The sequence below is a fragment of the Haliotis rubra genome, unplaced genomic scaffold (assembly GCF_003918875.1).
Source record: "Haliotis rubra isolate DU_JTF1 unplaced genomic scaffold, ASM391887v1 Scf143, whole genome shotgun sequence".
Lineage (NCBI taxonomy): Eukaryota > Metazoa > Mollusca > Gastropoda > Lepetellida > Haliotidae > Haliotis > Haliotis rubra.
Genome location: NW_025765370.1, coordinates 973,179 through 986,358, shown reverse-complemented (window position 1 = coordinate 986,358; position 13,180 = coordinate 973,179). Strand labels below are relative to the sequence as shown.

Here is a 13,180-nt window from a genome sequence, read left to right as displayed (position 1 = left end):
GCTGATGTGGTGTGTGCTGATGGTGTGTGCTGATGTGGTGGCTGCTGATGTGGTATGTGCTGATGTCGTGTGTGCTGATGTGATGTGTGCTGATGTGGTGGCTGCTGATGTGGTGGCTGATGATGTGGTGGCTGCTGATGTGGTGTGTGTTGATGTGGTGGGTGCTGATGTGGTGGCTGCTGATGTGGTGTGTGCTGTTGATGTGCGTGCTGATGTGGTGAGTGCTGATGTGGTGTGCTGCTGATGGTGGCTGCTGATGTCGTGTGCTGCTGATGATGGCTGCTGATGTGGTGGCTGCTGATGTGGTATGCGCTGATGTAGTGGCTTGCTGATGTCGCTGTGATGTGGTGGCTGCTGATGTGGTGGCTGCTGGATGTGATGATGTGTGTTGCTGATGTGGTGTGTGCTGATGTGGTGGCTGCTGATGTGGTGTGTGCTGATGTGGTGGCTGCTGATGTGGTGTGTGTTGATGTGGTGGGTGCTGATGTGATGGGTGATGATGGGCACCGATCGACCACCGACGGCCGACGCCCAGGCCGATCGGCCGGACGGATGGCATTGATTGACCAATGGACGACGACGATGCCGACGTACAAACGGATGGACCACACGGAATGACACCGACGACACCGGCCGACACGGATGGAAGGACACATGGATGGATGTGGCATGGACATGGACAAGGATGGAGATGGAAGACAAAGATGTGGAAGGAATGGAAGGAACACTGGATGGAATGGAAGGACAAAGAAAGGATGGAAGGAAGGAAAGGAAGGAAACCAAGGATGGATGGAAGGAAGCATGGAAGGATGGATGGATGGACATGGAGACATGGTGGAAGGGAAGGAAGATGGATGGAAGGAAAAGGAAAATATGGATGAAGAAGGACCGACCGACCAGGCCGGACATGGCCACATGGCCACACGTGGCCACCGGACACATGGCCACACACGGACAACACACATGGCCACACACCGGACACAGCCACAACCACAGCACCCACACACACACAGGCCACACGGCCACAGTGGCCACACATGGACCATGGACACAGTGGTCTGCACAGTGGCCACAGGACAACCAAGCAGTGGCAGTGGAGACCGCCAGTGCACACAGGAGCCAGGTGGAAACGTGGTGTAGTGGCTGCTGGTGTAGTGGCTGCTGACGTTGTGGCTGCTGACGCACGGGCGGTGTTGTAAATGCTTGAGTATTGGTTGTGGTGTGCTAGGCTTTGTGTTGTGGCTACTGTTGAATTGGGTTCTAGTGTGTCGGGTGATGCATATCTAGCGGGGATGGTGTAGTTGGTGTTGGTGTAGCAGTGAGGGTGTATTTCGTGTTGGTGTGGCCGTTGTAGTGTAGTGGGTGTTGGTGTCGGGTGTTGTAGTCGTTGTGGTGTACTGGAGTTGGTGTAGTCGTGGTGGTGTAGTGGGAGATGGTGTTGTGGATGTTGGTGTAGTCGTGGTGGTGTAGTGGGAGATGGTGTTGTGGATGTTGGTGTAGTCGTGGTGGTGTAGTGAGAGATGGTGTCGTGGATGTTGGTGTAGTCGTGGTGGTGTAGTGGGAGATGGTGTTGTGGATGTTGGTGGGAGCATCACAACCTTTCATGAGGACGCTTCCTTCGGATTCTTAGCCCGACAGCTAACCGACTGAGCTACGTCCACACTGTTGCACAATGTGCAAATTTATCTAGTCATTCCTGAGCGGTTACGGAAATGAAGAGAAATAGTCGAATATGTCACGGAGAATTACGAAGGTTATGGGTAACCTTGGCATTGACAGATCTAGAGGGGGGGTTCAGGGGGTTCGACACACCCCCACCCCCAAACCCCTTTGAAAATAACTGAAGACCACATTGAAGATTTCTTTTGCGTTGGCAGAGCCAATGGGGGCTTCAGGGCTCTGATTCTCACACCACACCACACACACCCACACACACACACACACCCCACCCGTTTTCAAAATTTCTTGGATCCGCCCATGCTTGGTGTTTCGTGATTTGAATCTGCGGACAATTGACGAATGATCCCGATGACATTTGGCACACCCGCACCATTCCGTAATCTACAAGATACTGTGTGGTGTGGAATGAGACGATATGGTGCGAACTGAAAACAGCGGCTTTTGACGTCAGGCGTCAGACGTCGAGTTCATGGTATACATGATGAATGACATGCTTTTACAAAAATCATCGGGTGATTTTGTGACGGAAAAGTGTTGTAGGCAACACTGTAAGGATAATGTGGATCGCACAAAGGAATGAGGGAGGCATGAGCATGTCGTGATTACGCCACGAGGTGTGAGTGAGTGAGTGAGTATGGTTTTGCGCCGCTTTTAGCAATATTCCAGCAATATCACGGCGGGGGATAACAGAAATGGGCTTCACACATTCTACCCATGTGGGGAATCGAACCCGGGTCTTCGGCGTAACGAGCGAACACTTTAACCCGACAGGCTACCCCACCGCCCCCCACGAGGTGTGAGTTAGCCTTCGAATCACTGCTGGAGAAATGTAAGCTCCCAAATGTTGAGTGTGAAAATGGCTTAAGTGCAAGTTCAAGGATAATTTCCATTAGCCCACATTTTCGACATTAAATCATTTCATCGTGTACTTTTAGCGTTATTTGGGTGAAAAAAGTATTAGAAATGCGGGAAGGAAAAACAACATTAACAACAACAACAACAAATGGTAACACATGCACTACACCGGACATCTATACCTACTATATTGGATACTAACCCTAAACACTAAACCCAAACCCCAAACACTAAACCTAATAAACCTAAACCCTTGAAAAAAAAAGTACTGTCGAAAATAGAAAAAAAACTGTATTTTCTCATTTATCTCTACAATTTATGTAGTTGATATGTGCAAGTGTGAAATATCTGTTAAACTAAGTTCGGCCTAACAACAGTCTCAGTGGTAGGGAGATAGGAAACGTAGAAAGAGAACTTTACTGAGGAGAGATGAGTGCAGAAATGAGCAATGCGGGGTTTCTGTTTAAAGTCCAAAAAGATTCATTTAGAACAGACCATGGCTTTATGCAAATTAGTGTGCGACGATATTGTATTAAAAAGGACACTTTTTAAATGCCCAATTTGAAATTAGACGTAGCTTCATTATAAACGATAGCTGACGTAAAAAATAATAACGTCCATGCTTAAACTATCAAGGATGTAGTTACCTACATGTAAACATGATCCTCTAGGGCAATGATACTGGGGAAGTACACGTCATGACAATTTACAAATAATATCCAGCCCTGTCGATCTTGGCGATCGAGTGGTCATGCCACCTATAATGTTTGAGACATTTAATACGATGCGTTTCTATGGTTATCATGTATCATACTCTTTTACATATCTCAACATAAACTATATGAAAGAAAGACAAGTAAGATGTTAATCAATAGATGAGACATCGTCAACACACATGAAAAAGCACAACATATCTTTGAGATGACCCCTTGTGCCTGTAGGCAGCACATGCACATGCTTATACGCACTCGCTGAGCTAGATAACCTCGTTGCTATGCCGGCGTCATAGATCATTGTTTCGAGAACGGGCTTTGGAACAAGATCACATAAAATAACGAAAAAGGGTATTATGACGTATTTTTAAAGTTTGTGGTGCTGTATTCTAAAGGTAGGCCTGTTGGTGTAGTTGGTGTTGGTGTAGTGGGAGATGGTGGACTGGATGTTGGTGTAGTTGGTGTTGGTGTAGTCATGGTGGTGTAGTAGTGGTGGTGTAGTTGGTGTTGGTGTAGTCGTGTTGGTGTAGTCGTGGTGGTGTAGTTGGTGTTGGTGTAGTCGTGGTGGTGTAGTTGGTATTGGTGTAGTCGTGGTGGTGTAGTTGGTGTTGGTGTAGTCGTGGTGTGTTGTTGGAGTTGGTGTAGTGTTGGTGTAGTTGGTGTTGGTGTAGTCGTGGTGGTGTAATTGGTGGTGGTGTAGTGGGTGGTGGTGTAGTCGTGGTGGTGTAGTTGGAGTTGGTGTAGTCTTGGTGGTGTAATTGGTGTTGGTGTAGTGGGTGTTGGTGTAGTCGTGGAGGTGTAGTTGGAGTTGGTGTAGTCGTGGTGGTGTAGTTGGTGTTGGTGTAGTCGTAGTGGTGTAGTTGGTGTTGGTGTAGTCGTGGTGGTGTAGTTGGAGATGGTGTAGTCGTGGTGGTGTAGTCGTGGTGGTGTAGTTTGTGTTGGTGTAGTCGTGGTAGTGTAGTTGGAATTGGTGTAGTGTTGTTGTAAATTGAGTTGGTGTAGTCGTGATGGTGTAGTGGGTGTTGGTGTAGTCGTGATGGTGTAGTGGGTGTTAGTGTAGTGGGTGTTGGTGTATTTCGTGTTGGTGTAGTCGTGGTGGTGTAGTTGGTGTTGGTGTAGTCGTGGTGGTGTATTTGGAGATGGTGTAGTGGGTGTTGGTGTAGTCGTGGTGGTGTAGTTGGAGTTGGTGTAATCGTGGTGGTGTAGTTGGAGATGGTGTAGTGGGTGTTGGTGTGGTCGTGGTTGTATAGTGGGAGTTGGTGCAGTCGTGGTGGTGTAGTTTGTTTTGGTGTAGTCGTGGTGATGTAGTGGGAGTTGGTGTAGTGGATGCTGGTGTAGTGGGTGTTGGTGTAGTCGCGTTGGTGTAGTTGGAGCTGGTGTAGTGGGTGTTGGTGTAGTCGTGGTGATGTAGTGGGGGTTGGTGTAGTGGATGTTTGTGTAGTCGCGTTGGTGTAGTGGGAGTTGGTGTAGTGGATGTTGGTGTTGGTGTAGTGGCGTTGGTGTAGTTGGAGCTGGTGTAGTGGGTGTTGATGTAGTCGTGGTGCTGTAGTGGGAATCGGTGTAGTCGTGGTGGTGTAGTGGGAGATGGTGACGTTGGGGGGGTTGGGGGTGTAGAAGGCGTCGGTGTAGTGAGAATGATGTAAAGTCCGTTTGACTTCATTTGAGACATGAAATCGACAGACCAACTCTGATGATTTGTCTCATAATTTTGGACACCCGATTAAAAAAGTTGTTTAACAAACGATCATTATTTTTTGTCACCGTTTGTTATTTCTTACGAGGGATGACCATTTGCTGGTAGAACAGCCATGTAACCAACAAGCGTGTGCAGTGAAATTTCAATTTCACACGTGCAACTCGCACACCTGGTTGTTCTACCAGCAAGTTTTTATTCGGGTGTCCAAAATTATGAGACAAAACATCAGAGTTGGTCTGTTGATTTCACGTGACTGTGCAAAGTTTGATTTTGTTGCATGTATTAGATTTTGTGTTAGTGAGCAATTCATCGGTCTCAAATGAAGTCAAACGGACTGTAGTAGATGTTGGTGTTGCGGTGGTGATGTTGTCGATGTTCAATCAGTAACACGCTCCCGTGTCAAGATCAGTACAGAAAGGTCGACAAACCATTCCCGAAATTGCTACTTAGGACCCGGTCAATTATTACTGGGGGTAGTCAGTGGAAATCAGGGGGTTAAGGGGAGGTTGCATAGTATAATAATATGTAAAGTGCATTTAGTCAGGGATGGTCTTAGATTATACGTACAATGTTAATCCACTTCTGTGAAAAGAAGTTACAGGAATCATGATTTTCTGTACATCTGTTCATCAAATACTTCTCTCCCACCCCTGAAGAAATGGCCGGGTCCATTGCTATTACGGTTAAAGACGTCACATTGAGTTTGTTTCAATCGCCAAAACACACCATCGTGCAGCACGTGCACATGGATTTCATTGGATGTATATAAAGCTTTGTCGACAAAACTGTATGAGACGGTCCGAGTTTGAGCTTTCTATTGTTGCGGTGAGTGTTTATAACCTGTGTTAAATGTTAGTCGTGGAAAGGATGTCTTAGGTTAACAAGCCGTATGGTAACTGCGATTTTACAACATTTTTTGAGTGACGATGTATTTGATACTTTTCGTTCAAGTTATGAACTCTTGTAGTGTGGGATATGGACCGAAAAATCGCCGATTATTTTTACGTGAGGGTGGTTTGAGCCCGAAAACGAGAAATGATCGTGCTTTTGATGACCATATGTAACTTTATATAAGTCCCGTTAAAAACTAATTTGATGTTCTAAACTCGTCAAAAGCAGGCGTGACCGTCTGTATCTGAGTAATGAAGTCACTTGTATTAAAAGTTACACCTAGATTTTGTATGTATAATAACCAAGAAAATGGATCATGACTGAAGCACAAACCATTTGAAGCGCGTTTTTTTCTTATTTTCAACTGACATTCATCCGACTGTCTTATTTGAGAAATATTCTTTTCCAGCCGAAAGGTGAAAAATGGAAGCAATTTTCTTTGTTCTTGGCTTCATAGTAAGTATGCCCATGGGGACGAGCCCAAGTGTATATATGTACCTTGCCCAGGCGTTTTGGTCCATGCTGTCGAACTGGTTTGACAGGCCCAGTCCAGTATATTTGTTTGATCGTGGCATGGCTGCAATTCGACGTCCAACAAGATTGTGCGGGGCGGTGGGGGTAGCTAAGTGGTTTAGGCGTTCGCTCGCTACGCAGAAGACCCGGGTACTATTCCCAACGTGGGTAGAATGTGTAAAGCCCATTTCCGGTGCCCCCGTTGTGATATTGCTGGAATAGTGCTAAAAGCAGCCTAAACCACTCGCTCGGCCATGCTTGTAACGGCGAGTGACGGGATCGAGTGGTTCTATTGACGCCATCGTATCCCTGGTACGTATGTCAATTCTTCCCGGAATGTTTGACATTGGATAATTTACTAACAGCCTTGTAGCAGAAATATTGCCGAGTTCAAAACTGTTAGCCATGGATATATACTTGAAAGTGTTGGTAATAGACTTTCCCTTTCATAATTCAAGTATGCCGCACATACGACAGGTTTACCTTGTGGATCTGTAACACCTGTGGCGTAGCCCAATGGTTAAAGCTTGCGGTCGTCGGGCCGAAGGCCCGGGTTCGATTCCCAACACGGGTACGGTGTTTACCTCGTTTCTGGTGTCATCCAGTGATATTGCTGAAAGCTGCGTAAAACCCAACTTGGTCCCTCACTCTAGCACTTGAGGAACAAGGCACTCGCACATAGTAACGTTAAGTCCTGTCCATTGTGAATTGGTGTTTATCATTCGTGTCCGTATTAATGAAGTTTTGTTCTACGTGGTATTTATCCAGGCTACCGTCCAGGCTGTGGTACCTCCGGGATATTTATTGGACAGTAAGTAATGCCATGGTTTTGTTACCACCCCCACATGTATACATCCACATGTAGAATATGCAGTTTGTAGAACCTCTGCAGAAATCCACATGTAGAATATGCAGTTTGTAGAACCTCTGCAGAATAGTCTGTAGTGAAGGGAATCCTATAGTATGTAACATAGCTCAGGTCGGACATTCATCAAATTTCATATGTAGTGACCCTGATTTAGATTACCGTAGTTCCCACATTTCAGAGTATCCTGCAAAATGTTCCACTTCCTCGTATATTGATTGGGTAATAAGTGAATTCTAGAGTCTAGGGGTAGCCTCCTGGTTAAAACTTTGGCTGGGAGCTCGTAAGTCCTGGGACCCACATGGGTATCCCACTTCTGATGCCCGGCGGGGCTGTGGGGTAGCATAGTGGTTAAAGCGTGCGCTCGTCACGCCGGAGAACCGGGTTCGAATCCCCACATGGGTATATTGTGTAAAGCTCATTTATGGTGTACCACCAACCCACCCACCTCCCAACACACGCCGTCCCACACACGCCATGATATTCCTGGAATATTGCTAAAAGCGGCGTAAAACCAAATTCACTCGCTCACTCTGATGCCCGGCGTAAAACTAAACTAGCTCCCTGTGCGTAGCGTGACGTTAACCAAATGCATCTTATTTCAGTCGAACCGGACTGTGGAAAAAACGGTATCGCCGACGCAGCAGTACATCTGTTGACCGATTATGATGCTGAGGCTAAAGCATTTTGTGGAGGCAATAAGGAAGTGAGCTTCACCTCCGTTGATGGAGTGTACTTCAACTTGCCCGTGTCCTACCCAGTCACTGGTGGGGGATCATCCGCCTGTAAATTTGTGGTAAGTATATTTTGGTTATATACTAAAACTTAGCTAAGGATCAAAATCCCAACTTTACTGAATTTACTTAGATTTATAATTTAAAATCATAAACTGGATAAATGGTATGGTAACACTTTACTTTAACCCTATACACTTGATACATGAGTAACCATAAAAATGGTTTTTCATGGCACCATTCTGCAAATCGTGGAACGAGTCATTGACAAGTACACAACACCTCAATTACCGGTATGGGATTCACAAGATGCAGTCGCACACTGAAACCTAGGATCCAGGCTTAGATATTTAAACCAAATTAGACCCTACGTCAGTTTTCTGTTGAATCAATGATTTGATCCTTAGCAAAGTGCGACTAGTATAATACACCGCGATACTGTCTGCATAACCAGTTCCACGTAGCTTGGTAACTCGTAAACTTCTAGTTTCGAACGCTCGGACGTATACGTTTTAGAATATCTAACGATGCTTAACCAAAACGAACGCAGGCGAGGTTAATGTGATGGATTTTTCCGAGGAATGAATCAAATAAATGTCTCCGAGGTTGACATTTGAATAATGCTACTTTTCCTGCGACTAGCGGGATCGGGTGGTCAGGCTGGCTTCGCGTCGTCCTATCCCTATTGCGAAGATAGTCAATCCACTAATCCTGGAGGTAAGGGGATGGAGAATTTTCCCACAACGTAACGAGCCGCTGGGGTGGCCTAGTGGTAAAAGCGTTCGCTTGTCACGCCTAAGACCCGGGTTCGATTCCCCACATGGGTACAATGTGCGACGCGATTTCGTCTGAAACCGGAGTACAGTATACTGCCTAACGCCCGGCCATAAGGCTTCCCTAAAGCAGATGGTCAATTGCATTTTTGTGTTTCTTTTTTCCAGAAAAAGAAGGATGCATTTGTTTACACAATCCTGGTGACTGTGGCGTTCGGCACCCCCGGTAGCCGGCTTCACCAGACAGATGAACGGTACACTATCACCTGCTCCTACCAGCCTGGTGCGAAGAAGGAGAGCTCGTCCATTAAGGTGAAGCCTGGGTAAGTTGCTGGAAGGATAAACTGTGTACGGAAACATTTCGGACAGTTTCCATATTCTAAACTGAATTCTTTTCAAGAATCATTACCAATCATCCTAAACCATTCTTGGGCATGTTTTATCCTCATTTTCATATTTTAAGTTTTTTTTGTTTATGTTTACATTGTTTACGATCGATGTGCAACCTTGTCTTTGACTTGGCTCTGAAGATCTAAATTTTCCACCTTGCTCCCGTTTTCCCCCATAGTGCTGCTGCTCCAAAGGTAATAGAGGGAAATACGCCCCCGAAGAGCCCCTCTGTCATTCTCCTGTACCTTGTCGACGTCATCGGCAGGAAGATTTCAGGTTCCGTTAATGCCGGCAAGAGTGTCCGCCTGAAGGCCGTCACACTCGGTAAGTAAACACATACAATACGTTTATTGGCTGCTCCTGGAACAATAGTGACGGAGACCATATGCTGTTATCCGTAGTGTTCATCCATGTTTTGTTTTTATAGGGGAAACCGGTTCTGGTAATTCTGTGTATTTCTCCTTAATGTTTCTTAATGTCGTGGTTAGCATAGTGTAGGCAATACTGTGAGTTACCTTACCATAACTGCTTTTCGCCCAGGACCTGCTGACAAAGGCTTACGACCGGAATCTTGCGATGCTTTGAATTCAAAGGGTGGTAGACTTTCTATTCTAAGATCAGGGTGAGTAGAAAGGTTTCTTTATGAGTTTAACACTAAATAACAGATACCTAACATTTGCTGAAAAGGGTCTGTCCTTGTAGTTGCATCTACGATATGGCAGAAGTGCTTCCGATGTAATGTTTCATTACCTTCACTATCGACGCCTTCATTCTTAATGTTACTGTTCTCTAACTTTGCATGTCTTTATTTCGCCATGTTCCAAGCTGCCTTAAACCAATCAGCGCGCTATTTTCTAGTAACATCGCACTCCTATTGAATCGGCAATCTGTCTATACAGTTCTGGCAAGGAAATTCGAAAAAAACTCAGCATCAATATACCCAAATAGACTAGATTGCTCGGCAGTCGGCGTCTTGGCAACGACCCTAATGCATGTTTCACCAAAGGCGTCAGAACAGTCGTCTTGGCAACGACCCCTATGCTTGTCATAAGAGGCTAGTAACAGGATCTGCTGGTCAGGCTCCCAGTCTTGGTTGACGCATGTCGTCGTCTCAGTTATGTGGTACGATGCTCGTGTTGATCACTAGATTGTCTAGTCAGTCTAAATTATACTACCGATCAAAATGTTTAGACTCGCTTAAAACAATGACTGTTTTGTATGTTAAAACAATGAGTGTTATATATGGTTACAACGTTAGATTGTACATTCCTCCACTAAAGGAGGGACGACTGCAAACCTCAGTGCAGATGACTTGCACGAGTATCATGCATGAAATTGTTGATGAGCATGTGAAAAAATCTTACATGTGAACAGCTGCGTTTTGCTGTAAAGTGGCAAAGTTCTATCAAAATGACGTTTCATCATTTATTGAACGCATGACAATCTTTTCAACGTTTTCAATTTGTTTTACAATACATCAGTTCGTGTATAAACAGCGCCTTTCAAAAGTATGGATTTTTTTGCGAAATTTAGTTTAGGACAGTTGCCTGGAGTGAGTGGCTACATGTACACCGAGTCTGAAGTTTTGATGAGGGTATGTTTACAAACCGCCGGTATGTAGCTCAAATATTGCGTTAAACACCACCCTTGTATTCGTATCGTTTCAGTTGTGGAGACGGCATGGTGCTAAAGCAGACGCAAGGCTTTAAAACACTTGGCAAGAGAACCTACAGCGCCTTCTTCAAAGTGTTCACTGTTAACGGGGATCCACAACTGAAGTTTGAATGCAACTTTACGGTCTGCGCCAAAGCATGCAATGGCGTAAGAACTGGGCTAAATATGCTTCTGGCACTTTGCGCCTTATTTTATTCAAATACATTTTAAGTTGTCAAATGTGAAAAGCTGAATCATGTATGTCGACTATGAGTTTCTTTTTGTAATTTTGTGCACACATCTAATTGGTGTAGTCACTTGTATAGTTGCACCCCCTTCGAAACTGAAATTTGCTAATACTGACTGCGTCAGCATTTTGTTGAGAAGTAACTTTCTATGTTTTCACTTGCAGCCGTCCTGTTTTCCTAAAGGCCGAAAACGCAGAGAACAGCCAGGTAATCTATAAATAATTTAGGCAGTGTTGAATTGTTTAATGCTCCAAATCAGCTGCATCGCAAGCAAAGGACCAATATTCATTTGAAACGTTGTCCTTTCTCGGGATCTGCTCAATAGAAGCTATGAATCGTGTATGTGAACATATATGAAATATTCTGTGAACGTTGACCTCTTGCAAGGGCAGACTGCGACGGACTTGCTTCCAAACGTCTAATGGCGATATTTCGGTCAGTAGCATTTCACTGTCGGCATTTAGTATTTATTTTTTTCTTTCATAAGGCATGACTTTGGTCTTCAAGTCTCTACTCGTGTTTCCCACATATTGCACGTGCATTACGTGGAAATACTTTTCAGCATTTACTCCCACTCTTCATTGTTTTCTTTATTTCACAAACCTTTTCAAACACACTTTAGGATGAGGTTTGCGCACGATACACAACCACCACCACCACCACCACATCATTAACGAGATTAAAACATAGCAATTGTCTTAATGACTATTGCTGTCACGATCAACTGCTGAAAACGCCTGTGCAATTTGTTTTTTGAAGAGTGTATGTAAGCTTAAGGTTAATTTTGTGATCAAGACTTTTGTAATGGAAAACTTTCCTCGTTTGTTTGCAGGTGGAAGTCTAGGAAGCTTTCTGTGGAACTCTCGCAGTACTGCCATGACGGACGTATTCACATTGAACGGTGCTGCGGTAGACTTTCCAATTGAACAACCCGAAGCTCCTCGGTCACGTTTCCGACGCAACCAGTAATTGTTGTACCCGGTTTGTAAGTGGTGGTTGGTAAATAAAAATAAAAACCAAAAAACATGTTTCACTTAATGAAACGGGGCTGGAATCTTGGAAACGTGCAGTTGAAACTGTCACATATGAAAACTACAAAAAGTCTTTCAAAAGGGCCTACAAGTCTCGCGAGGCGTTACCTCCGGTACTAAGCTGGTTCTCAGCTCCCTTTGCGCACGCCACCTTGCGATAATGGGGGCAGGGGCCGAGCTTACTTCCGGTACCAGATTTCCGATGACAAGCGTATATTCAAGAACCAGTTCTGGTTCCAAATTGCGCGACCGCCAACTATGACTTTACTAGACCGGACCCATGTACAATTATTTGTGCCATGGCCCAGTTGGCGCTTCATGCACACTCGTGTGCAACCAACCGTGCAAACAAGGGCATGCTACTCGTCATTAAGACTTGCATCTTCTCAATATTTTAATTCCCTTAAATATAGATAACACATTTGGTTCTCCTTTGGACCAAAAGCCCTTGAATTGCTTGGCATCCCGCAGTGTCTCCCCACGGGCGCTCATAGTTAGATTTAGTTCTTGACAATGCGTGCTTGATGGTGAAACTCAGAATGTGTCGATTCTGAATATCGGGTGTTGACACTACATATGTAGTGCGTCATTATTATGAAAATAAAAGCATGTTCCATTACTCAACTAAAACAAATTACAACAGTGTCTACTCGTGTGTGTTTATATAATCACACACATTTTAATATCATGCTACGATCTTTGTCCTATGTTAATACCCAACACACTTACTGATGGCAACGGTAGTTTATGAACTTCATTGTCTATGCAATTCCGAGAGTAATTTCGGAGACATGTATGCAAAGTTTCATAACGATCAATTTCCTGGTAAGAGAACACATCTGTAAAAACAGCAATGCTGTTTTCTCAGTTAAGTTAATCAGGAGATGTTGATGATCGTCGAATCTGTCGCTACCCGATTATGTGTGCCTATACTGATCCTTGATTATGAAAACATCGCTAATTCTATTACAGTTACACCTGTCCGATTCTAATTTCTATAATATTAGTTGTACTCAAAAATGAAACATACAACTTTATCGATGACAACTTCTTACTTATTGCATAGAGCGACGTTTCGATGTAGATTCGTACATCGTTGATAAAGATGCAAGCATCTACATCGCTATATGCAATAAAT

The 13,180-nt window shown here is 44.6% G+C and overlaps 1 protein-coding gene across 1 annotated transcript; it reads left to right on the top strand.

Annotated features, from left to right (window-relative positions):
• The first annotated feature begins 5,679 nt into the window (after window positions 1-5,679).
• Window positions 5,680-12,679, top strand: LOC124269216 (vitelline envelope sperm lysin receptor-like). The gene is made up of 10 exons (XM_046704232.1): window positions 5,680-5,769; window positions 6,245-6,291; window positions 7,117-7,159; window positions 7,819-8,009; window positions 8,889-9,043; window positions 9,289-9,434; window positions 9,651-9,732; window positions 10,778-10,931; window positions 11,176-11,218; window positions 11,844-12,679. Exons 2-10 carry the CDS (start codon window positions 6,259-6,261, stop codon window positions 11,978-11,980), a joined length of 984 nt encoding a protein of 327 aa, XP_046560188.1. The 5' UTR covers window positions 5,680-5,769; window positions 6,245-6,258; the 3' UTR covers window positions 11,981-12,679.
• The last annotated feature ends 501 nt before the right edge of the window (window positions 12,680-13,180 follow it).